This window comes from Rhipicephalus microplus, chromosome 3 (assembly GCF_043290135.1).
Source record: "Rhipicephalus microplus isolate Deutch F79 chromosome 3, USDA_Rmic, whole genome shotgun sequence".
NCBI classification, from domain to species: domain Eukaryota; kingdom Metazoa; phylum Arthropoda; class Arachnida; order Ixodida; family Ixodidae; genus Rhipicephalus; species Rhipicephalus microplus.
Window position 1 is genome coordinate 254599456 of NC_134702.1, and position 27724 is coordinate 254627179.

At 45.4% G+C, this 27724-nt stretch overlaps 1 protein-coding gene across 2 annotated transcripts in view; it reads left to right on the top strand.

The window, feature by feature from the left end:
• Window positions 1-27724, top strand: part of LOC119168619 (F-box/LRR-repeat protein 12) — a 67767-nt gene that overhangs the window by 24375 nt on the left and 15668 nt on the right. For both annotated transcript variants that reach the window (XM_037420016.2, XM_075890913.1), the window contains one exon: window positions 18276-18516. In XM_037420016.2, the coding sequence (XP_037275913.2) occupies window positions 18276-18516 (241 nt within the window). The remainder of the gene's footprint in view (window positions 1-18275; window positions 18517-27724) is intronic.

Below are 27724 nucleotides of genomic sequence, written 5' to 3' on the forward strand. Positions count from 1 at the left end.
GACTCACAGGCCGCATTATGATCACTCCCCAGTACAAACAGGACAGTAATAAGTGATAGTATGACATACGAAACGCTGAAGAAGCTCATTAAAGCAAAGAAGGCGCAACATGAGATCGAATTCCAGTGGATACCTGGCCACTGCAACATTCCTGGAAACACAGCTGCCGATGAAGCAGCACGACAAGCACATCGTAAAGACGTTACTGTTTCTTTACCGATTTCGAAAAATGAATTGCGTAGTATTATAAAGAATACAACTTTCAGAATGAGCAAAACTGCTTGGTTTGACCAAAGTACAAAGAGCTGCGATTTATATCACATCGATCCATTTATTGAATTCAAAATTACGCTGGCATTAGATAGAAGGATGGAAACTCTAATTCACCGATTGAGGCTAGGCACCGCATACACAAAACATTTTTTGCACAGAATCAGCAGAGCTGAAACTCCCGAATGCGATTGTGGATTTATAGATGAAGACGTATGTCACCTTCTCATAGACTGTCCACATCATGACACGCTAAGACGCCGTCTTAAAAGCGAACTGTTCGCATTGGACCACAGACCATTTAGCATGAAAAAACTTCTGGGCCCGTGGCCAACTGGAGTTTTACAGTCCCACGCTTTAAGAGCATTAACACGTTTTTTACAAGACAGCGGGATTGCTGACAAGTATTAACAAAGAACAAGCTTTCATTTGTAACACATGTACTTATTGATACGTGTATGGAACTGTCGCACCGACACTGCTGAATTGGCACCCAAATGAAGGAGACGACAAGGAGGTGGTAGTGGGTTGGACTCTGAAGTTGCTCCCGTTGGCCTGCTTGACTGTGCGCTCTCTAAGCCGTTAGCAAGACCAGCTCTCGGTGAATAAATCTTTCCCGTAACATTATTATATACAGTATCATGTGACACCCATCACGTGTGTGTTGTGAAATGAATGACGTGTCGACTATTATGTACATACGAGCGAATGCATCTTTATAAGGACCAGACGTGTGCTTTGTTGTTTTGTTGTTGTGTTTTGTGTTTGTTGTTTGTGTTTTGTTGTTTCCAGAGACTTCTTACAATGACTTTCAAACATTTACTTACCATTGTGATATGTACGTATAAGTGTGTCTTTACATATCTGTGCCTGAGTTTTCTATTTTCCATGCACTGCTTTGTATGTTTTTGCTTCAAGATACGTGTTCAAGTTTCAATTAACGGCTAAGGAGTAGCCGGCGCCATAATGGTGCGCCAACATCTCCTTATATATCATATCAATAAAAAAAAAAAAAAAAGAGAGCGCAATGAGGTGAAACATTTGAAAAATCAGAAGGGGCCACTTTCAATTTGACGTCTGTATTTCAGGCAAAGAGTAAAGAGTAAAGTCAAAAAGTAATGATTTTGATGTGAATCGAATCTAATCGCAAACACTGTTGGAAAAATATTTGAAATTTCATATATTCATGCATTCTTAACATTACATCACAAGATATTATGAAGTTCTGGCCAAGTATAACGATCATTAATCTATCTTCAGACCATACATTACACACTTGTGCAATGCTTAAAGTTATTTTTTTTTTCCCCTGCGGCCACATGGAAGACATGCTCAAATAGCCATAGCGAAAACTTGCCTAATGGGCTTGAGTCATTTGCGTATGCAAAACAGTGCCTTTTGAGTTGACTACACCTTTGATGTGCGAGCCATCAGTCTATGTACACAGGCAGTCCAGCATATGCTCACATTTGCGAAATTGCCTATTGTTGTGTAGAGTTTGGCTTCTGTGTCTGTGGCCATCTACAGAGGTATCTGTAATGAGCCGGGAGCGTCTCGGAGAAGACGAAGAAGTTGCGTCGCAGCTGCTCCATACAATCGAGCAAAGAGCGAGAAAAGAAGATGCCGACTAGAACGACCGTGTCTGTGGAGGTCCATCGCAGAAATACACCGTCTCTCACTAAAGGGAACCACAAGTAGCATGGGAGGCAGTGCATGGGTTGACCTAATGTTCTGTTCATCACGGGCATCTTGCCCAATGTTAATGCGTCCTTAGAAGTAAAACACATCATGAATTAATTCACTGTGGCCTCATCGCACTTCTGCAGATTCTTGTTTCCCAACGCCATCACGGCATTGCTGAGAGAGCTTTAGGGGGAGAGGCCACAGCCTCTTACCCCGCCACTTACGCAGGCCGGAACGCGCTACGCTTCTGGAGCCATTTTCCCAACTCTTCCATGCTTAATTTTTTAATGACCTAATACGTCGCAATGTCACTCATCACATTGTGAGAGTAAAAGCACTGGTGTTTGCAAGTGCTCGTCATCTCGCTTTTGACAGTTAAAAGGTTGCACTGCGAAAATTCGAGCACATGCTTGAGCGCAGGTACATCTGCCTCTCTCCTGGTGCTTCGTCATCACCACCACACATGGTCCCCAAGCCCTCAAGTGACGGGAGACCATGCCTTAACTACCGTGCCCTTAACAAAGTGACTGTACCGGACAGCTATGCAATACCGCACATCCAGGACATCACGGTATTGCTGCACGGTTTTACTCTATTCAGCAAAATTGACGTAGTGAAAGCATACCATCAAATAAATACCTGTTGAGCCTTTCAACATATCAAAAACTGCCGTAATAACATCTTTTGGCATCTTTGAATACATACACATGCCCTTCGGTTTACAAAACGTTGCACATACCCTTCAACGATTCGTGGACTAGAGTCCTCGTGATTTGACCTGCTGCTTCGTGTACATAGACAACTTTCTCATCTTCAGCACCTCATCAGAAGATCAGAAACTTCACCTGCATTAGGTTTTCATGCAACTCTGCAAACATAATAGTCATCAATGGACTGTAGAGCGAGTGCGGTGTTTCCTCACTGGACTCTTTGGCCATCGTGTGGATTGCTGGGGAATCTCTCTACCGGCCATGTACAAGGAAGCATGATACAGTTTTCTGGATCAAGAAACTTGAATAAGCTGCGTGAATTTCTTTGGCTTGTCAACTATTACTGGTGGTTTATTTTACACTGCACTGTCATCTCGCAACCGCTTCATGCACTTTTGTCTGCTCAAACAAAGCAGAACGCTTGCATCTCCTGGACAGGCAACGTTGAGGCAGCTTTCAATTTCATCAAGGAAGCTCTGGCCAATACAACGCTCTTCACACATCTGCAGAGCGACGCCATCATATCACTTGCCGTGAAGATCTTGGACGTCATCATCGTAGCAGTCCTGTAGCAGATAGTTGACGAAGTTGGGCAGCCTGTTGCATTCTTTCATGGAAGCTGTCACGGACCAAGTGCCATTACAGCATATTGAGTTGCGAACTGCTCGGGGCCTATTTGGCTCTCAAGCGTTTTTACCACTTCTTCAAAGGTCGGCAATTTCGTATTCTCATCAACCACAAGCTGCTCACGTGTCCCTCGACCGCTACCAACTCTGCTTACAGTTCACGTGAGATCAGCCGACTTGCTTACATATCGGAGTTCACGAGCGATATTCGGCACATAAGAGGCAAAATCAACTCTATTGCTGACCCTTTATTCTGAATACAATTAAACACAACGATGGATGAGCGTCTGTCAGTCAACTTTGCAGCCATGGCTACTGCACAATGGGAAGACAGCAAACTTCAGGTTCTACCACGTCAAGAGAACTCTCTTAAGTTCAAAAATGTCCAACTTCGAGGCTCTGCCATTCCTCTCATTTGCGACAGTTCTACCAGTTGCCCTTGTTTGTATGTTCTAGAGCCGTTTCACCGCAGCGTCTTAAAACACCCTGCATGCCTTGTCGCACCCCGGCATACATGCGACTCAACATCTCATCACAGTACGATATCTATGGCTATGTGTGAACGTCGATATCTGCCACTAGACATGTGCTTGTCTCAAGTCCTAGCAAGCCAAAGTCCAGCACAACACAGTGAGCCCACTGGGTACTTTCAGTCCTCCAAACTTGTGATTCAGTCATGTGAACCTCAACATCGCAGGCCCTTTGCCTCCATCGGGCAACTGCCGGTATATGTTAATGTGTGTAGACTGGTTCACGCAATGGCCTGAGGCACTACCGCTTACCAACATCACGGCAGAGTCACTGGCCCGTGGACTCATCACCGTGTGGATATGCTGCTACAGAGTTCCCAAGACTATCACAACGAAACGAGGTCATCAATTTGGCTCCGCGCTCTTCTGCTCTCTGTCCCAAATGCTCGGTATCAATCATATGAAGACAATGGCCTACCACCCGATGTTGAACAGCATGGTTGAGTGCTTTCATAGCCAACTCAAAGCCTCGGTCATAGCCTCACTATACCCTGGACGGAGCAACTATCATTCGCGCTCTTCACTATTTGCAGCATGATGTGTAAGTTCGTGTCCTGTTCTCCAGGTTAACTTGTTTTTTTTGCACAACCCTAAGGCTTTCTGGGCAGTTTCTTGAGGTGTCAACGCTACCATCATTGGACATTGCTGGTTATGCCAATGATCCCAGGAATGCCATGAGAGACGTGCCTCCTATTCAACCTCGTCAACACTCACGCCCATGTTTTGTCGGCAGTGCTCTCCGCGATTGCACCCATGTCTTCGTATAGCACGATGCAATCAGACTATCACTGCAACTGCCTTAGAATGGACTTTTTAAAGTTGTCAAGCGTTGCGCGAAGCATTTTGTCCTACTGCCTAATGGACGCAAAGACAATGTTTCTTTTGACAGCATAAAGCCAGCCTTTCTTGACATCTACGCTGTTCTTGCAGATGACAAGCCGTCCGCCAATGCCAGTCAAATGCGCTTCGCAGCAGCAAAACTAGCGGGTGGGGGTATGACGAGCCAGCGGCATCTCGGAAAAGACGAAGAAGTTGTGCTTCAGCTGCTCCGCACGTGCGAGCAGAGCGGGAGAGAGGACGACACTAACGAGAATGACAGCATCTGTGGTGGTTCATCTCAGAGTTAGCACCAATAAAGTATGTGGGAAAGCAAGCATCTCACCTCTTTTTAGAGATCTAACCCTTCATTGATATCTACAAGCGCCTCTGTCAGACTGCTGCTGCCACTGTCTGCATGTGTCTGGGAGGCTAGTGAACCTGGTGGAAAGTAGAACATGGTGGAAGATAGAAGGATACACAGTATCATGATGACACTTTACTTGCACCCTGTCCTATCCCGGACAGGTGTGTAAGGGCTTAGTATATATGGTTCACTCCTTTGGGGATAGGGGGCCTAGGCGCAAAAAGTGCGGGAGAACTTGGTTGAATTGAATAGACCTGACAGAAGTGGTGTGGCAAATGTTTCTTTGGTTATGAGATTAACCAGTGCCTACACCAGTCCTCAGAAAGCGATGGCGTAGTGGTTAGAACATTAGCCTCGCGTGCAAGAGGTCCGTGGCTCGTATCCCAGTGCCGCACAGCTCACAACCAGATTAAAAAAAAGCCCACGTGGAGATGGAAGTGCAATAAGAGGACTGGGGTGCGGCCTCACCGGTGACCACCGCCGGTAACGCACTCCCTCACCAGAGAAGAAAGGCCACCCTGGTGCAGTATCTGGCCACTACCTCCCACATGCATACGTCAATTAAATCATGGCTCTCAGTCCTCACCGGCTGCGAAACAACTGGCCATGGCGGCGGTCAAATCTGCAACGCAGCAGACGGTGCTAAGAATCTCTGGATCCGGACAGACTGCCATTGGAACCTGAACTTGGCAATGTTTAACGCTAGAACCTTATGTAGTGAAGCAAGTCTAGTAGTACTAATCGAGGAGCTAGAGGGCAATAAATGGTATGTAATAGGGTTCAGTGAGGTTAGGCGGACAGATGAGGCCTGTACAGTGTTACAGAACAAGCACATCCTTTGCTATCGGGGCTTGGCTGACAGAAGAGAACTGGGAGGGAGGCTCCTAATCTAGAGAAACATAGCTGGCAACATAGAGGAATAATTTAGCATTAATGAAAAGGTGGTAGGCATCGCAATTAAACTTAATAAGAGATACAAGATGAAGGTGGTACAGGCTTATGTGCCTACGTCCAGCCATGATGACACGTCAGTTGAAAGCTTCTGTGAAGATGTGGAATCGTCTTCACAAAAGCAATGAGTAAGGTAAAAACACAGTATACTATACTGATGGAAGTTTTTAATGCAAAGGTAGGGAAGAAGCAGGCTGGAGACTAGGCAGTAGGAGATTATGGCTTCGGTACTAGAAATTACAGAGGGGAGCTACTAGTAGAATTTGCAGAGCGCAATAATTTACGGATTTTGAATACCTTTTACCAAAAGCAAGGGAACCGTAAGTGGACACGAAGGAGCCCCAATGGCGAAAATAAGAAAGAAATAGACTTTATACTGAGTGCACACTCAGGCACCTGCAGGATGTGGAAGTGCTTCGCAAGGTACGATGCAGTGACCATAGAATGATACGGTCCAGAATTCGCCTAGACTTGAAGGAGGAATGACAGAAACTGATACGCAAGAAGCCAATCAATGAGCTAGCTCTGAGAGGGAAAGTACAGGAATTCAGAGTCTCGCTTCAGAACAGGTACTCTGCAATCGAGGTAAACAGCCTTAGCGTTGATGCAATGAATGATAATCTGACGAGTATCATTACGGAGATGCAGTGGAAGTTAGAGGTAGGGTAGTTAGACAAGACACTGGCAAGCTGTCCCAGGAAATGAAGAATCTCATTAAAAAGCGTGAAAGCATGAAAGTCTCAAGTACAACTGACAAATTAGAGTTGGTAGAGCTTTCGAAGTTGATCAATAAGCGTAAGGTATCTGATGTAAGAAGGTATAACATGGAGAGAATTGAACACACTCTGAAAAATGGAGGAAGTGTCAAAGCGGTGAAGAGAAAACTTGGGATGGGCAAAAACGAGGTGTATGCACTAAGGGACAAGGAAGCCAAAGTAACTACCAATATGAATAGTATAGTTAAAATAGCAGAGGAGTTTTACCGAGATTTGTATAGTAGCCAGCACAACCACAACCTTAATATAAGAACTAACAGTAACCCAGGCGACACCCCACCAGTAATGATAGAAGAAGTCAGAAAAGCCTTGGAGAGCATGCAAAGAGGCAGAGCTGCTGGTGAGGATCAGGTAACATCAGATCTGCTGAAAGATGGAGGACAGATTGTGTTAGAAAAACTAGCGACCCTGTTTACAAGGAGTCTCCTGAAGGGAAGAGTACCAGAATCTTGGAAGAATGCTAACATCATCCTAATACATAAAAAAGCAGATGACAAGGACTTGAAGAATTACTGGCGGATCAGCTTGTTCTCCATAGTATACAAGCTATTTACAAAGGTAATTGCTAACAGAATTAAGACATTAGAATTCAATCAACCAAAGGATTAGCAGGATTTCGAACAAGCTACTCAACAATCGACCGCATTCATACTATCAATCAGGTAATAGAGAAATGCTCAGAATATAGACAATCACTATACATAGCCTTCATAGATTATGAGAAAGCGTTTGATTCAGTAGAAATATCAGCAGTCATGCACACTGGGAAACCAGGGCGTTGACGAAGCATATATAAACATCCTGGAAGAAATCGATGAGGGATCAACTGCTATCATAGTGCTTCATAAAGAAAGCAACAAAATACCAATCAAGAAGGGTGTAAGGCAAAGGGATACAATCCCTCAATGCTATTTACAGTGTGTTTACAGGAGATTTTCAGATGCGTAGAATGGAAACAGTTAAGGATAAGAGTTAAGGGAGAGTGCCTTAGTAACCTGCGCTTCGCGGATGACATTGCATTGCTGAGTAATTCTGGGGATGAATTGCAACTCATGATTACGGAGTTAGGCAAGGAGAGCAGAAAAGTAGGTCTTAAAATTAATATGTGGAAAACGAAAGTAATTTACAACAACCTTGGAAAAGAATAGCGCTTCGAGATAGATAATAGTGCACTTGAAGTTGTAAAAGACTATATCTTTTAGGACAGGTAATAACTGGACAGCCAAACCACGCGACTGAAGTAACTAGAAGAATAAGAATGGGGTGGAGCACATTTGGCAAGCACTCTCAAATCATGACAAGTAGATTGCCACTATCCCTCAAGAGGAAGGTATACAACAGCTGCATCTTGCCGGTACTTAGCTATGGAGCAGAAACCCGGAGACTTACAAAGCGGGTTCAACTTAAATTGAGGATGATGCAGCGAGCAATGGAAAGGAAAATGGTAGGTGTAACTTTAAGAGACTAGAAGAGAGCAGAGTAGATTAGGGAACAAACCGGTGTTAAAGATATCATTGTTGAAATCAAGAAAAGGAAATTGACTTGGGCCGGGCTTGTAGCGAGTAGACAGGATAACCGCTGGTCATTAAGGGTAACTAACTGGATTCCTAGAGAAGGCAAGCAGGTTAGGGGAGACAGAAGGTTAAGTGGGCAGAAGGTTAGGTGGGCAGATGTGTTACATAGCTAGCCGGGCAGCCACGGCAAGCATACGCAGACAACCGCAGACTAGGGCAACGAGTGAACGTTTATTGTTTCGCGCAAGCTTCTTTTGTAGCTTCATCTACGAAGCAGGGAGAGGGGGAAAAGGGGGGCGGGAATGGCTATCGCTTCAGCCATCGACAGAAACACGAAGGGGGGAAAGGGGGGGACGTAGAAGTAGGAGAGTTCAGTTCGCAACACTTCTCTCTTCTTAAAAATGGAACCGTTGTACTGGCTTGCGTTGTCTGGTAGAACGCCGAAGCACTGGTTCCGCGCTTGGGGTCGCCGCTTGTGTAGGACCGGCCTGTGGCATGGTTGGCACTGGATGGTCGTGGGGGCTTGCGGTAGTGAGCGCTTCTGGAGGCAGCACGGTGGAGCTTGTAGTTGAGGGCCCCGGCGATCGTTTCGGCAGCATGGACATATTAGACTCTGATAAGGATGCAGAGCCCGGCGATGGGGACTGCGATGCTTGTCGAGGGCGCACTTGGTCAACGTGGCGTCTGACTACAGAATGAGGAGTTTGGACGGTCACCATTCGGGATCCTGCAGTGGACTGCACACGCCCTGGTGTCCACTTTTCTCCGACACCGTAGTTCCGCACGTACACGTTGCTTTCTATGGGGACCACCCAGTCATCTGATGCCGGCGGCGAGTCTGCAACAGTTGAGGGAAAACACGCATCCAATCGTGAACGTAACTGGAACCCTAGCAGCAATTCTGACGGAGATTTTCCCGTCTTCTGTGGTGTTCTCCTGTAGTTGAACAGGAGCCGCACAAGGTTGTCCTCCAAATTACCCTCCCTCATCTTCCGAAGTCCATCCTTTATTGTACGCACTGCTCGTTCTGCCGCTCCATTAGACTGTGGATGAAAGGGCGCCGTTTTCAGATGCATTATGTTGTTCTTTGCCACGAACGTAGCAAAATCCTGGCTAGAAAACTGTGTCCCATTATCCGAAACAATGGTTCGCGGGACGCCGAATCGACTGAACATGGCGCGCAGACAGGTGATTGTGCTTGTTGTGGTGGCATGCTTTACTGGCACGGCTTCTATCCACTTGGTATGGGCATCTACTGCAACTAGAATCATCTTGCCTGCTATGGGTCCGGCAAAATCGACATGTAGCCGCGACCATTTTTCATTGGTTTTCGGCCAGTTTACTGGTGGTGCCGCTGCCGGCATTGGCATGTTTTGGGCACAGTTCGTGCAGCCGGCTGAAAGCGCTTCAATATCGCGGTCTAGTCGGGGCCACCAAAATTTTGACCTTGCCACTGCTTTCATTCCTGACGAGCCTTGGTGGGTCTCGTGCAACAGTTTCAAAAGACGGTCCCGCGCTTTTTCCGGTATCACTACGCGATGCCCCCAATACACTAGACCATGGGCTACGGACAGTTCTAGTTTGCGGTCGAAAAACGGCCGCATCGTTTCCTCCAGCTGTTTTGCACTTTTGGGCCAGCCATGTAATATACAATTCTTTACCGCCGTTACTGCGGGGTCTGTGGCCGATAGCTGCTGTAGCTCCCGTGTTGTGATAACGCCATCGTCAAAATTATCCAGAGCGAGGACATATTCCGGTGGCTCACCCACGTCATCAGCCTCCGTAGACCGCAGTGGCAGCCTGCTCAGCGCGTCCGCGTTGAGCAACTGTTTTCCCGGCGTGTATTGCAGCTTGTAGCGGTAGCCACCCAAGTACAGTGCCCAGCGCTGGATACGTGCTGCAGCCAGGGGTGGCGTCGGGCGGTCGGATTGCAACAAGCTCAAGAGGGGCTGGTGGTCCGTCACGAGAGTGAATTGGCGACCTAAAAGGTAATCACGAAACTTAGTGACGCCAAACACTAAAGCCAGGGCCTCTCTTTCCAGCTGAGAGTAATTTTTCTCGGCGGCCGTCAGTGTACGGGACCGGAACCCAATGGGTTTTGGCATGCCGTTACTCGTGTGAAAAAGCGCCGCGCCCACACCGTAAGGGGAAGCATCACATTCGAGCTTCAACTCTTTCAACGGGTCAAATTGAACAAGAACCTGAGCTTGCATTAGGCTGTCTTTTGCTTTCTCAAAGGCAGCTTCTTGTTGCCGCCCCCACTGCCATACTGTGCCCTTCTCCAAAAGTTTGTTGAGCGGAGAAAGTAGAGTGGACATATTTGGAAGAAATTTGGCATAAAACGTCAGCATTCCTAAAAAGGAACGCAGCTCCGCCACGTTCTGTGGGCGAGGTGCCTGAGCGATCGCTTCCAAATTTTTCTCTGTGGGATGAAGACCCTCTCTGTCTATCCGATGGCCGAGATATGTGACAGAAGGCTGTCTAAAGCTGCACTTATCAGACCTTAGCTTAACTCCGTGTTCACGGAACCGTTGCAACACACTCTTCAGGCGTTCACTCCCATCGCCACGAGCCTCCGAAACCAGTACATCATCAAGGTAAGCCTGAACCCCTGGCAAACCTGACAGTATTGCATCCATTTTTCTTTGAAAAATAGCCGGAGCAGAGGATATTCCGAAGGGAAGCCTATTATACGAAAACAAGCCTCTGTGCGTGTTAATGACGCAGAGCTTCCTTGCGGCTTCATCCAAAGGAACTTGATTATAGGCATCTCGCAAATCAAGAATGCTAAAATACTCCCCGCCGTTTAGAGATGCAAACATGTCTTCAATCACTGGGAGAGGGTACTGCTCAACTGTACAGGCTGGATTTAGGGTGGCTTTGAAGTCACCACAAATTCTAACAGTTCCGTCTTTCTTAAGTACCGGCACGATGGGAGTGGCCCAATCGGAATGTTGGACTGGTGAAAGTACACCGATGGCTACCAGCCTGTCCAGTTCTTGCGTCACCCTGTCCCTTAGAGCGTAAGGTATGGATCTTGCCTTACAGAATTTCGGCACCGCTCCCTCTTTCAGCTGCAATGTGGCTGGAGGCCCCTTGATCAGGCCAAGATCCTTGGAGAAGACGTCGTGGTAGTCGTCGACAATGTTGTGAACTGCCCCAGCGGGTTCTGGCGTTGAGTGTAGCAAGTCTTGTGCCGACGGCTGCAAAACTGGAACCCCCGCTCTGTGGAGCAAGGAAATCAGATCCCGGCCACACAGGTTAGGTCCCGAGCAGTTCAGTACAATAAGACGGCAGTAAACTGAGACGGCCCTGTATTGCACACAAAGTTGCAATTCCCCCATCACTGGGAGTGGTCCAACGTAGCATGACAACTTCACCTGAGAAGGTTTAAGCGCTGGCCACTGTTCGCGATGCTTGTCAAACACGTTTTTGGAAATTACGCAGACAGGCGAGCCAGTATCTACTTCCATTGTAAGTTGTACGCCATTCCATGAAAAACTGCGCCTTATCGGCGGCTCGAGGCGGCTTTTTTCGTGCAGAAAGTAAGGTCCATATATGTGTCTCGTCCTTATCGTCGTCTTCAGTTACGGCTTCTTCGAGAGTCAAAGCTCTTCCCTCCACTGCATGCGTTGCGACGCGGCTCTTACTGGCGGTTGTGCGGCACATCTTTGCGAGATGCCCATGACGTCCGCAGCGATAACACCTTGCTCTAATCCAACGACAGCTGTTGCCGTCGTGTCTGCTGCTTCCGCATCTATCACAATGCTGTGCCGCGTGCCGAGTCGGAGATGTTTTAACAGTGTTGGCCTCGGACGCGCGTAGCTTAAGCAAGGGCGTAGCTTCTGAGGTCATGCTTTCGGCACCATTTTCAGCTGCTTCGACAGACAGTGCCAATGCTTCGGCTTCTTCTAGCGTTAAATCCTTTTTTGCCAACATCTGTTTCCTCAGTGCCACGGAGCGTACGCCGCAGACAATGCGATCCCGAAGCATGCGGTCAAGAGACGTGCCGAAATTGCAGTTGTCTGCTATTCGGCGAATAGCAACGAGAAATGCGCTAACGCTTTCGCCTGGAAGTTGTGAGCGATTGAAGAACTTGTAGCTTTCCGTTATCTCGTGCTTCTTAGGGTCATAATACTCATTCAAGCTCTGAACGACTTCCTTGTATGTCAGTTCATTTGGTGCACGCGGGGCTACTCTGCCGGCTAGCACCTCGACCGTCTTACTAGACAACGCCGAAACTAGTAGTGCTCGCTTCTTAGCCGGGTCCGTTACACTGTTCGCCTCGAAATACGCTTCTGCTCTGACGAGGTAAGGCTTCCACTTATCTTTCGTTTCGTCGTAATCCGGCAACTGCAGGGAGGCCATCGTGGTCGGTCCTCGTTCGTCTGACGCCAGGACTCGTAGTCCGTCAGGTACCGTGGGTAGCGAAAACCGACTTCGTCGCCACTGTTACATAGCTAGCCGGGCAGCCACGGCAAGCATACGCAGACAACCGCAGACTAGGGCAACGAGTGAACGTTTATTGTTTCGCGCAAGCTTCTTTTGTAGCTTCATCTACGAAGCAGGGAGAGGGGGAAAAGGGGGGCGGGAATGGCTATCGCTTCAGCCATCGACAGAAACACGAAGGGGGGAAAGGGGGGGACGTAGAAGTAGGAGAGTTCAGTTCGCAACAAGATGCGATTAAGAAGTTTGCGGTTATAAATTAACAGCAGCAAGCAGAGGACCGAGTTGACTGGCGGAAAATGGGAGAGGCCTTTGTCCTGCAGTGGACGTAGTCAGGCTGATGATGATAATGATGATACCAGTCCTACCTACTGCTTTGTAGTTGCTGTTGTATGTGTTTTCTGGAGAGAGTGAGCGATTTTTGGGTGTCATAACTCACGAGACAAAAGTGAGCATTCCCTGCCGCATTCGTGGCAAGAATGGTTAGTTGAAATGTTCACACAAGCGTTCACTACCGAATGGCAACACTTTCTGGCCATCTTCAAAAGAAGTGATGCTAAGCTCTTTTAAAAGAGTACCGATAAGAAAACATTGTACTTTATTTTTCTCTGTTACAATAAGTCGCTAAGATTCAATTATCAGAGCTACGAAGCTCATTTGCTTGAGCACATAATTGGTACTTATTTGAAGGCATTTTTGCAGCACCTGTTGCAAGTTCAGATTCTGAGGTTACTAAGAAAAGTTGAACCAAAGTTGCTTTTTTGCGAACAAAGCTAGCCACATAACCAAACAGTCCATCCAGCAATCCATGTATGGGAGCGACGTATTGACAAGTCTGATAGAAAGCCGATTGACGAGCAGGGCCGTGAAAACAACCTATGTAGATTGTAAGTTAAATCCAAATGAATGCTGATGCGGCAACACACTTAGCATTGAATGCACTTTATTTTATTTGCACCACATCATAGAGTTCCCAAACAAGCATTGAGTGAGGGTGGTGCTGAGCAATGAATAAACAGCAATTAACAAAGCTTAGGAAAGTGAATAAACAGTATTATGTGTGGGCAAATCGGTGAATATGGCAAGAGAAGTGAAATCCTTATGCAATGTTTAAGAGTGTGTTGACGTATTCAGGAAAACAGTTATGGCTTTGAGAAGATTATTCCAAAGTGCAATGACGTACATGTGATACAGTAGAAGCTCCTTCATATGACGTTCAGTAATGAAGAAATCTAATTGTTTGGATGTGTTCTCTCGTCCTGGCCAGCATGTGCATTGTTTAATGGCATCACACTCTCCTTCATATATGGCTGAGCTCGGTTAATTCAGATGATCCACAGAGTGTGCGGAGCATGAAGTGCCGCAATTGTGCGACAGGAAAGGGCTAAAACTGCATTTACGGACAACCGAAACGAGGTGGCACAGTCCGCATAGCTGTTTTGATCAGTTGGTGACCACGGTTTCACATACACTTAAATGCAGATCCTGCAACAAGTCAGAAGCTCAAACATGGCATAAGCTGTTGAAGATAAAGAGCTTTCAGCTGTGCTCTGCGTGCTTGCATAAAACACACCTGCTACATTGCAGTGGACTAACGATCAGTTGCTAGCTATTTTATTTGTCTTGTTTGCTTGATGGTGGGGGTGGGGGGTATGTAATAAGGAAGGGGTGTGCGGGCATATTTCAAGCTAATTAGTCTGGGGAGTCTTGTGTTGTGGCTTCTACACCTCTTTTATTCAAAATAACTACAGCACCTATGTATTTATCAAGAAAGTGTAAGTTTATAATGTATAACGGGCATTTTCTTATTCTTTTCTGTATACTTTCAATAATTTGACCGTCAGTTAAATCGGGCTTTTTTTCCATTTCAGTATTCTTTAATGTAATGAGGTTTTACTGAATTGCAAATTAATTTAAAACTGATAGATAGATAGATATGTGGGGTTTAACGTCCCAAAACCACCATATGATTATGAGAGACACCGTAGTGGAGGGCTCCGGAAATTTCGACCACGTGGGGTTCTTTAATGTGCGCCCAAATCTGAGCACACGGGCCTACAACATTTCCGCCTCCATCGGAAATGCAGCCGCCGCAGCTGGGATTCGATCCCGCAACCTGCAGGTCAGCAGCCGAGTACCTTAGTCACTAGACCACCGCGGCGGGGCTAATTTAAAGCTAGAGCCCTTTTAAAGGTATATGTATTGCTTATGTGGTTATATAGATGTTGGGGTTTGGGCGCGGAGCATGATTTTGTATTTGGGTGCACGTTAAAGAACCCCAGGTGGTCTAAATTTCCGGAGCCCTCCACTACGGCGTCTCTCATAATCATATGGTGGTTTTGGGACGTTCAACCCCACATATCAATCAATCAATCAATCAATCAATCAATCAATCAATCAATCAATCAATCAATCATGATTTCGTATGCAACTGAATCGTAGTGTATAAATATGTTTGTGCATTAGATATAAAAGTGAAGTGAAATTACACATGTATAATGAGTATAAACTGAGTGCTTGATTAAGGTCAGTTACACTGGAGTAGCCTTTCATAGTTCATATATATCAAGTGGCCCTTGTTTGGATCAATTCTATCATGCTAACAAGATAATTCTCATGAACAGACTGGATTGCCGTTGAATAATAGCTGTGGTATTTCAGGCTAATTTATGTGTACACAGATGTAATAGTGCAAGTTATGGCACTAATATACCTTAATGTTTTGGATGCCTTAGCATAAACTGTAGTAAGTGCTCCTTCCAGGAGATTGTTGAAGTTAGACTGAAACCTAAATATATGTATGAAGAAGCATGAGGCAAATGTGTATTCTTTATAGAACAAGAGAAGTTGGGTCATTAGCCATTCATTGCCCAGGTTAATAGCTCTAAGATTGCTTGAAGAGTGAAGTGGTAATCACCATTTTAACAACCCAGTAAACAGAAAGGCATATTGGCAAAAAGCAAGGTTAATAAATTGCCAGTGCCATTAATTTAAATGAATAACAGTGAGCACACGAGAGAGTGCCTTGCAGTACACTAGATGCTATGTCAGGATATGGACGATGCATTTCTGGCTGCCCTTCGCAAATACTATTAATTTCAGGTATTCCGACCCTTAATGGGGCTATCAAAGGAGTGGAAAGCCAGAAGTGCAAACTGAAGAAGCCGCGAAAGATAGGCTAGTTGGTACATAATTTGAAACTTGAAAAAACAGCGCAGAGACGAGATGAACGAAGGTGGCACGAGGACGGGCGATCACTGCCAAATGAAACATTTATTGACGAAAGCGAGAGTATGTTGAAACACGAAAGGATGAAAACCGATTAGATTATAGTTTTTGGTTAAATGCATGATGTCATGTAGCCGATTTTTTATTTAAAGAGATCAAGTGATGAAGTGCTTACACTTCTTTTGCTTGTTTGGTCGTTGGCAAAAGCCTTGTATAACTCCCGCACACGCCTTTGACAATAGCATTTTAGGACAGTGATGTCAGACATACTGGCGCACTTGGTTTTAGCACAGTGATGTCATTGATTCCTGGCACAATATGTGGATAGATACCAACACTTGTCATTAATGGATTGGCATGTTCGTGAAGCCCATCGGTGGTGCACCGCCCAATTCACTCCACATACACACTGCTTCACAGACAAGGAATCGCATATATGACACATGTCGTGCACTCAATAAATGACTTAGCATGTTTTTTCGAACAGCTTGCTCTGTTTCCATCCTTTTCATTCACTTGCCGCCCAGCTTGAAATATTTGAAAAGGCCACATGGACATCAGCACGTCCGGCCACCTTCTTTACCCTGTGTGGAATCCCCTGGACATTGTGGATTATTGCTACCTTGCGGTTTAGCCCTGGGGTTTCACAGAGGGTCAGGAAGGTGGCCGGACGTGCTTGTGTCCGTGTGATGTTTTTAGCCCTCTTCAAGCTATGCGGCATATGCTGGTGTGTGAACTAAAGAGAAGGAAACAAAGCAACCTGTTCGAAGAAACACATCAAGTCATTCATTGGGTGCGCGAGCCCGCCGTGGTGGTCTAGTGGCTAGGGCACTCGGCTGTTCACCCGCAGGTCGCAGGATCGAATTTCAGCCATGGCGGCCACATTTTCGATAGAGGCAAAAATGCTTGACGCCCGTGTGCTTAGATTTAGGTGCACGTTAAAGAAACCCAGGAGGTCGAAATTTGCAGAGCCTTCCACTACAGTGTCTCTCATAATGATGTGGTGGTTTTGGGACGTCAAACCCAAATAATTATTATTATTGAGTGTGCGACATACAGTATAAAATTGCAGGTTCGCGTAGCCATGAGTACATGGGACAGTTTGGGCAGCGCATCAATGATAGGCTTCATGAACATGCCAATTTGTTAATTACTGGTGTTCATAGGAATCTAGCTACACCTTGTGCCAGGCATGGATCCACTCCCAGTCTGTGTGATGTCATGGTCTTAAACTGATAAGGTCAAAGGTGCGCTCGGGAGATGTACGAGGCCTTTGCCATCCACCAAAGAGGCGATCGATGTTTAGGTTGTCTATTGCTTTATCTGTTTGAAAAAGAAATCAGCTATTTGATGTCTTGAACATGACTAAAAATTGTTTTGTAATAATTCTTTTGTATATTTATGCATTCTTGGTTTTGTCTATAAAAATTTTAATTGGCAGTCAGCGCCCATCCTCGTGCCACCTTCGTTCGTCCTGTCTTCATACTGTCTTTTCAAGTTTCAAGAGGTGCATGCATACACAAAAATACAAGGTACATAAGTCAATATGAAACAGTGTTGTAGGAGATGCGTACTGAGAGTGGTTTAAGAGAAGCATATTAAATCAATAAATGTTCATTATTGTATAACATACTAATTACAGAGCATAAAATATATAGACGAGGGCCCCAATTATGAGACTGGAATAGGATCCTGGATGCAGGTTACATATAATTATAGTAACACCGTTGTGCAGTTGAGCAGCCTTTTAAAGAGTTCCTGCTGGGGAAGCGGTGTCAGTTACCAGATGCAGGGGAGTTTCTCATCCAGCCTTGTGCAGATACACTAAAAGACCTTATAAGCAACTTCATTTTGTTCAAGATTTGCAGTATAATGGTGTAATAAACCTTGTGTGAACAGACTCCCAATTTTAGAATGACATATTGGCTTTGTGAACTTCCCTCTCAATGCTCAGCTGGCCTTGCTCTGTTATGCATCAGGCAAATCAGAAACCTGTGCTTTTATTCAGGGTTGTATGAGGTATATTGTTCTAGCGTTCAGCATTTGTAGTGGTAGAGTTGCATTCATAAAAGACAGATCAAGAGGGTTAAAAACACTACAAAAGTTACTTAGTCTACTTTTATATTTTTTACCATATTTACCCTGCACTCAAATTTAGCATAACAATGAGCTTACTATATTCCTTCTGTGGCTTCATTTTTCACTGCTTTGTAAACTTGTTTACAGCAAAACATAGAAAACCTCTTATTATTTGACCTGATGACTACAGCAAACTTTATTATTGAAAAGCTGTGTTGTACTGCTGTACTTGTAAATTGTGAATCTGTGAGCCTTCTGTTCTTTCCGCTATCTTTGCAGTGTTTGCCGACAGTGGCGACGGATTGCACATGACAAAGTGCTTCGAAGAAGGATTGATGTGTCAGGGAAACCTCTATCGTCACTGCGTGCATGGCATCTGATCCGAGCTCATGCTGATGCTAACCTCGTGGAGCTACGTATGTCAGGCAGTGCTCAGAAGTTCTTCTCTGGCAGGAGGGCGCAGCATGTATACACACCAAAGTTTTTCAAGTATTTGGCACAATGTTGCCCATCACTGAAGGTAAGTGGTTTTAAAATTGCTTACATTCCTCAGCAGGTAATCGTATGGTTGATTAAAATGTCTTGTGAATCATTGCGAGTGTTCTGTGCTTTGATATTGTTACTTAAAAAGACAAAAATTATGACTACCTACAAGCGTACTCACTGTGAGGTGCCTTGTTTAGACAGTGCAGAACGTAAGTTAAAAGTAAGATTGCTCAAGGCGAGTGCTTGTCTTGTGTTTTCTTTTTTTCAAACATAAATCTCAACCAACTGGCTCGAGCTTCCCATTTTCTGCTTTGAGATACACAGTATTGACCAAGATGATGGACAACCTGCACTCTGAATGGGCCTATTTGTTGTGTCGTCTTTTTTTCGGTAGAATTTCCCTCTCAGATTGTGCTAGCTTTGCAGCCTTACCTCGGCAGTAGAAGTTCCCTTCAAACTGGTCAAACTACGTGACGGGTTACGATTACTGTTGCGATAGCCCAATACAAAGGTAGCATTCTCGCAAGTGATGTTCGTTATGTGGGGGATGACACGGTGAGGACCCCGAAACCGAGATAACATCTTTGACTAGCCAACATGACAGACTGGACACCATGGGAACTAAGGAACCAAGTTAAAGGGAAACATTGTGGTGCTGGCTGTCATAAAGGCTCTTTTGGTTTGTTTACAAAGCTAACAGCCTAAAGTGGGCAATCTCATGCTCATGGTTGGCATGAGCAATGGCATCGTATTGTGCTTGCAAGGCGGTTCTGAAGTGGGACGTCCAGTGGTCGTGACCAATGGGCAGGTTAATTTTGTGAAGATAGGTTTACACTAGGCTTACCTACTAAGCGCAACCGTGTAGGGATGCGGCGTCCTCCACTGCCGCTGCGTGCGGAGACGCTGCGGCCGGGTTCGTCGTTTTCTCTGGCACGGCACAGAAACCACGCACGAGGCAGAATAACAACAACTACGGGTTTATTAACCCAAGATGCAGCACAGTGCGACACTCATGGGCTTGCAGGCCGTATAGGGAACTCCGCAAGACTGAGCAAGTACGCTTGCCTAGGGCGCGACGATTCCCGCACAAGGGTCGAAGTCGAACGCACGAACGAGAAGCCGCCTGCTTAGCAGCGCGTCAATCCCTCGTGAAGGCCTGAGAGCATCTGCCGCGACAAGCGAATCGTCGGGCGCAACATAGCTCGTAGGAGAGGAGGATGTCACGCGCGCCCAAAGGGAAATGGCGCTGCGTTGTGACGTAAGCCCGCGCAGCGTAGCGGGCCCGGACATGCCAGCGCGGGACGGAGCCGAGGCTTGACTCGCCCAGACCGAGAGGCGCCCTGACAGCCATCTTGGCGAATGCCGGTGATTATACGCGCCCGGGCTACCCTGTCGGCACGCGTGGGGCAGCTGGGGAACGAGGCGCCAGGTAGGAGGGTGCTCTCGATTCCCACAATTTAAAATAGTGAACAACTGGTGGTGACATGATGAAATGAATTTTAGGTGAAGTAATGTGACGTAGTGTCTGGTCCTAGTAACAGTGGTCAGATGAAGCATACAGTGAGAGCATGTCTGATATTTTGAAGATTGTAGAATTAGGTGTATTGGTACAGCATGATTAATAGTGATTAAGAGCTAACATTTTTAGCTCACCCTTCTATGTGAATTGTATCCTTTTTTGTCAGTTGCGCTGACTTAATCTGTGAGAGTGCAGTTTAGGCGCTAGGTGATGCCATTTGTTTGGGGATTGTAGAAAGTGGTCAACTTGCACTGTGATAAGGGCACAGGTCGCGAAGAAATTGGATCTGACTCAGACTCACGAAAAAATATGTTTTGCTCTGAAGAGTCACCTGGACTTTGACTCTAAAATTTTCCTCAGGCAGGCTCATCCCAATTCAGGCTCACTAATACATTTTCTCCACACTCGGACTCAAACTCAGAAACATATTACTTCGCCAGACCTGCTCATACTCACAGCATGGTAAAGGTTCCAACAACATTTATTTTAGTTACCCTGATGGTTTGAATGTGCCAAATGATGAGCAATCAAATGTAATAAACTTGTATTTTTCACCTTTTTTCACAAATGAACCTATGCTGAATGGCTGTGATCCACCCCACCACTCTTTTGGCTCCAATAACCATCACTTTTGAAGAAGTCTTGAAGCTCATTGAAAAAATTAAGATCTCTGTTGCCTCCGGATGTGATGTTATGCAGTCAAAATTCTAAAAAGTACAAAAGTATTCTCTAGTTCTATATTACAAATAATTTTCACGCATTCTATCACAGACAGTTTGCTTCCGAATGGAATGTCAATAAGGTAGTACCAATATACAAGTCGGGCAGCCACTCAGATCTTTCCAACTATAGACTCCTTTCACTTACAAGCATTGCTTGCAAACTCTTACAAAATATAATATACTCAGCATGTCATCTAGGTAATCATGTCTTCTTTTTTCACTATCAACATTGTTTTCGGCCTGTCTTATGGTGCGATACTCAGCTCTTGGAATTTGTTATTGAACTTCACTTAACCAAGATTCATCTTTCCAAACTGATGTCATCTGTTATGATTTTGCCAAACCTTTTGATTGTGTTCCCCACCAGCGACTTTTGGCAAAGCTTTCATGCCTAAAACTAGACCCCCTCACATTATTATGGGTTCGCTGCTTCCAGACAAGTTGCTTCCAATACACCGTTGTCGGAAATCGTTGTTCAACCAGTACTGACGTGATTTCTGAAGTACTGTAGGGATCCGAGCTTGGTCCTCTGCTCTTTGTCATCGCCATAAACGCCTTTCAAATGGCATTTCATCTTCTATTTGACGTTTTGCAGATGACTGCATTCTTTATCGTCGCATCGCACACCATAGTGACCGTGATATGCTCCAAAACGATTTGCATCTAATTGAAACCTGGTGTTCTAATTCATTTACGAAACTGAACATCTCGATATGCAAAGTGATGCAGATATTTCGTAAGGGCTCAAACAACAAGTACACATACTCCCTAAACTCAATGGCTTTGTGCTTCGTCAAATCTTATCATTATTTTGGTCTCGCAATAAATAAAAAGTTGGACAAAATTAGCTGCCTGTACTACTAAATCACCTGGTTACATTAGACGTTCCCTTTTCTTGTATCCCTCAGCAACGTGAAAAATGGCCCATGAAACATTTATACGGAGTAAGCTTGATTATGCCTCAGCTATTTGGAGCACTCACCAAGCATACCTCATTAACGTTTTAGAATCAGTACAGAAGCATGTGGCTAGATTCATTTCTTCCAGGTAAAGCCGTGACGAAAGCGTCAGTGCCATGATCTCATCCCTGGGACTTGAGTAATAGGCTTTATTACAACTTCCCAAGAGCAGCGATGGCGTAGTGGTTAGAGCATCCGCCTCGCATGCAAGAGGTCCGTGGTTCAAATCCCGGTACCGCGCAGTTCCCAACCGGATTAAAAAAAAAAATCCGCGTGTTGATGGAACTGCATTAGGAGGCCTGGGGTGCGGCCTCACCGGCAAACACCGCCAAGAACGCACTCCCTCACCAGAGAAGGATTGGCCACCCTGGTGCAGTATCTGGCCACTACCTCCCATATGCTTAAGTCAAATAACTCACGGCCCTCAGTCCCCAGCAGCTGCGAAGCAACTGACCACGGCGGCGGTCAGATCTGCAACGCAGCAGAGGGTGCTAAGAATCTCTGGATCCGGACAGGCCGCCATTGGAACCTGAACTTGGCAACGTTTAACGCTAGAACCTTATCTAGTGAGGGAAGTCTAGCTGTACTATTCGAGGAGCTAGAGGGTGTTAAATGGGATATAATAGGGCTCAGTGAGGTTAGGAGGACAGATGAGGCCTATACGGTGCTACGGAATGGGCACGTCCTTTGCTACAGGGGCTTGGCAGACAGAAGAGAACTGGGAGTGGGGTTCCTAATTCACAGAAACATAGCTGGCAACATAGAGGAATACTATAGCATTAATGAAAGGGTGGCAGGTATCGTAATTAAACTGAATAAAAGATACAAAATGAAGGTAGTACAGGCTTACGCGCCTACATCCAGCCATGATGACGCTTCAGTTGAAAGCTTCTATGAAGACGTGGAATCGGCAATGAGTAAGGTAAAAACACAGTATACTATGGTGGTGGGCGACTTTAATGCAAAGGTAGGGAAGAAGCAGGCTGGAGACCAGGCAGTAGGAGATTATGGCATCGGTACGAGAAACGCCAGAGGAGAGCTACTAGTAGAATTCGCAGAACGCAATAATTTACGGATTTTGAATACCTTCTACCGAAAACGAGAAAACCGCAAGTGGACATGGAGGAGCCCTAATGGCGAAAATAAGAACGAAATAGACTTTATAATGAGTGCACACCCTGGAATCGTTAAGGATGTGGAAGTGATTGGCAAGGTACGATGCAGTGACCATAGAATGGTACGGTCTCGAATTCGCCTAGACTTGAAGAAGGAACGACAGAAACTGATACGCAAGAAGCCAATCAATCAGCTAGCACTGAGAGGGAAAATACAGGAATTCAGAGTGTCGCTGCAGAACAGGTATTCGGCTCTTAGTGAGGAAACCAACCTTAGCGTAGATACAATGAATGATAATCTGACGAGTATCATTACGGAGTGTGCAGTGGAAGTTGGAGGCCGGGTAGTTAGACAGGACACTGGCAAGCTTTCCCAAGAAACGAAGAACCTAATTAAGAAGCGTCAAATCATGAAAGTGTCAAGTACAACAGACAAAATAGAACTGGCAGAGCTTTCGAAGTTGATTAATAGACGTAAGGTATGCGATGTCAGAAGGTATAACATGGAGAGAATCGAACACGCTCTGAAAAACGGAGGAAGTGTCAAAGCATTGAAGAGGAAACTTGGGATAGGCAAAAGTCGGATGTATGCACTAAGGGACAAAGAAGGCAAAATAACTACCAATATGGATAGGATAGTTAAAATAGCGGAGGAGTTTTACAGAGATCTGTACAGTAGTCGAGACAACCACGACCTTAATACTATAAGAACTAGCAGTAACCCAGATGACACCCCACCAGTAATGATAGAAGAAGTCAGAAAAGCTTTGGAGAGCATGCAAAGGGGCAAAGCTGCTGGTGAGGATCAGGTAACATCAGATTTGCTGAAAGATGGAGGACAGATTGTGTTAGAAAACTAGCCACCCTGTTTACGAGGTGTCTCCTGACGGGAAGAGTACCAGAGTCTTGGAAGAACGCTAACATCATCTTAATACATAAGAAAGGAGATGACAAGGACTTGAAGAATTACAGGCCGATCAGCTTGCTCTCTGTAGTATACAAGCTATTTACAAAGGTAATTGCTAACAGAGTAAAGAAAACATTAGAATTCAATCAACCAAAGGAACAAGCAGGATTTCGAACAGGCTACTCAACAATTGACCACATTCATACTATCAATCAGGTAATAGAGAAATGCTCAGAGTATAACCAACCACTATACATAGCCTTCATAGATTACGAGAAGGCGTTTGATTCAGTAGAAATATCAGCCGTCATGCAAACACTGCGGAATCAGGGCGTAGATGAAGTATATATAAACATTCTGGAAGAAATCTACAGGGGATCAACTGCTACCATAGTGCTTCATAAAGAAAGCAACAGAATACCAATCAAGAAGGGTGTAAGGCAGGGGGACACAATTTCCCCAATGCTATTTACCGCGTGCTTACACGAGGTTTTCAGAAGCCTAGAATGGGAGCAGTTAGGCATAAGAGTCAATGGAGAATACCTTAGTAACCTGCGCTTCGCCGATGACATTGCATTGCTGAGTAACTCGGGGGACGAATTGCAACTAATGATTACGGAGTTAGACAAGGAGAGCAGAAAGGTGGGTCTTAAAATTAATCTGCAGAAAACGAAAGTAATGTACAACAACCTCGGCAAGGAGCTGCGCTTCGAGATAGGTAATAGTGCACTTGAAGTTGTAAAAGACTATGTCTACTTAGGGCAGGTAATAACCGCAGAGCCGAACCACGAGATTGAAGTAACTAGAAGAATAAGAATGGGGTGGAGCACATTCGGCAAGCACTCTCAAATTATGACAGGTAGATTGCCACTATCCCTCAAGAGGAAGGTATATAACAGCTGTATCTTGCCGGTACTTAGCTACGGAGCAGAAACCTGGAGACTTACAAAGAGGGTTCAGCTTAAATTGAGGACGACGCAGCGAGCAATGGAAAGAAAAATGGTAGGTGTAACCTTAAGAGACAAGAAGAGAGCAGAGTGGATTAGGGAACAAACGGGGGTTAAGGATATCATAGCTGAAATCAAGATGAAGAAATGGACATGGGCAGGGCATGTAGCGCGTAGACAGGATAACCGCTGGTCATTAAGGGTAACTGACTGGATTCCCAGAGAAGGGAAGCGGGTTAGGGGGAGACAGAAGGTTAGGTGGGCAGATGAGATTAAGAAGTTTGCAGGTATAAATTGGCAGCAGCAAGCACAGGACCGGGTTAACTGGCGGAACATGGGAGAGGCCTTTGTCCTGCAGTGGACGTAGTCAGGCTGATGATGATGATGATGATGATGACAACTTCCCACAACTTCATGGTAAACTCCTCAATCCCTCACACCGTACATTTCACTGCTTTTTTAACCCTTACAGTATCCAGCCATTGCATGGCTCAACGTCTTCCTTCAATCAATCTTCTTTGCTGATTGCCGTTGCAGAGTGGGGTACATTGGGAGATAGTGTTGTCACTGAGCGTGACCCCATTGTGTTTAAGCAGTTGCTCACTGATTGCCTCACGATGTAATATTCTTTGTGATTTTTTACTGTTCTCCTTTATGCATCTAAACAGGCATTCCATTTCTTTGAAAAGTGTGTTTCATTGTGACTTCATAAATTACATGTCTAACTTTCTATGTTATCCCCCCTCCCTTATATAATACCCGAACAAGGGCCTTTAAAAGATGCCACCAAGTTTCGAGGCTATTCCAAGCCTGCTGTGGATTTCCTCTGTATGTAAGGATTCTCGACACGAAAAGTCGGACACAACAAACGTGTAGAATACCTTTTAATTCCCTTATAAAAGTGTAGCTGGATGCTCATTCTCACGATCTAAGCCCATCGCTTGCGCAGCAACAGAATAGAAGTAACGGCAGTTGTCTTGACGTCACATCAGATCTGTAGTGACGTGAGTAGAGCTGTGCGCCGCCGCGCCGTCACTACCGCCTGGTTTCCTCGCGCCGCTTGGCGCGGCCGCTGAAATTTTCAGTGCGGGCACGCGGCCGCTGCTGCCGCGCCATAAAGGCAGCGCGGCGCCGGCGTGCCACAATTTGTCTTTTTTTTTATATATATCACGACGCTGCGGCGAATGCGCTGACCCTACGCGGTAAAGTTGCACAGCGTAGTACAACTCTAAGGGCTCTGACCACAACCGTCGTTGTCCCCGTTTTTACCAAAACGACAAAAGTCAGCGAGTGTTTTCACATCACAGTGTCCTCGGTGATCGGCAAGTGCACTGCTGATGCCGATAGAGAAGGCCACAGTTTCAGGGTAAAATGTCATAACACAAAACCTAGACTGGAATCTGGAGCGAGTGTTTACGCGAGTAGAAGAACTTGTTGTTGGGCTAGTTGATAGATAATTGCAAAAAATTAATTTGAGTGCAAGCACACACAGAGTGCTGTGCGTATTTGATGCCTGGGTGTGTGTGTATGTGAATATGTCATGTGTTTACGCTCAAATTCATTTTTTGAAATGTCTACACGGGGCACAGGAAGCTGTTTGAGCGCTGTTTCAGCCACCATGGCTTGGAGTCTAGAAACCCAGCCTCCGAAAAACACATGACGACCACAAGCCCCATCGTGTGTGCTTGTCTTATTTGTCTTCTTGTGTATGTGTTTTATGAACGCTGGGTTCCTAAATTCCAAGCGATATACCAACAGGCTAGACACCAGGCTCTCCAACCACAATGGGATTAATGGAAAGTAGAAGCTTTGTATCTGCTTCGGGTGGATTTCATTCTTGGCATTTACGGCGCTTGTTCACCAGGAACAAAACAAAGTGACATGAACTTATTCTCAATAAAGACTTGCTTCATTCTTCCAAATATAAAGCTGATTGTAGGAGCTCTGCGTGACCTCGATATTGACCCAAAATCGGGACAAGTTCAACCTAACTGGGGTATTATACAATGGTAGGAATTCTTCTCGAGATTTCGCGCTAGTCAATAATAAAAACTTTTTTTGGAATGGTGAAAATAAACATGCGCTCGGAACTTAGAATAAGCATAAATAATTTATGGAAATTATAATACTATATAGAACAGTAAATAATAAATACATCTCTTTATACCAATGGCAGACACTTGTGCTCATGCACAGAAAAATCGCAAAAACAGTGGTTCGTATACAACGTATCTCTCACTCCGCTGTAAAGACTATTCAGTGCAGAGCAGAGGAGATCTTTTTGACGCTGGGAGGTTCAGTGGATCATTGAGGGGCGTTCACGTAGCTTCGTCGTCGTTTTGCAGCCACGTTGAGTGCGCCTAGGGAAGAGGTAATTATACAGAAGATAAATTGAAACCTATGCAGTTCTCTTGGTAAACTTCGGATTATGTAATAATGGCGATCGGTATGTGAATGACACTTTGCCAAAACTATCAAATACTAACCGTAAATATGCAGCGTTGCCTAAACTAAAAAAGCTAGCATGCTACCGCCACTTTCAAGAAAACACCGTCTCTTGTGCCGCTCCCCAACACACACATATACGCCCGTCTGTGAACACTGTAGGCCGCGTGAAGCTGCTGTGCGCAGAACCGAATTTAAACTGAGAACAACCGTAGGCAGTTCGCTAACTAATGCAATCCTAACTGTGAACTTCCCATTATTTCCACAATAGTTGAACTAGCTGTTCAGTTCGATTTATCTTTAACAAGTTTAGGCAAACAGACTCACCAACTGAAATGCTCGAAGAAGCGGGCATGCTAACGCTGCAAAAATGAGCAAGACTAGCACGCCTACGATTCATGTACCAGCTACGCCATAAGCAAACCAACATCGATGCCTCCAGGTACATTACACTTCAAAAATCACGACCCACCCGTAAGAAGCACCCCGAACTGCTACAAGAATACGCATTCCGTACGGAATGTTTCAAACACTCATTCTTCCCAGCATCAATAAGGGAATGGAACAGCTTAGCAGCTATGATTACTAGCAGCAATTCTTTAAATATTTTTTCACGTCTTGTTGAAGA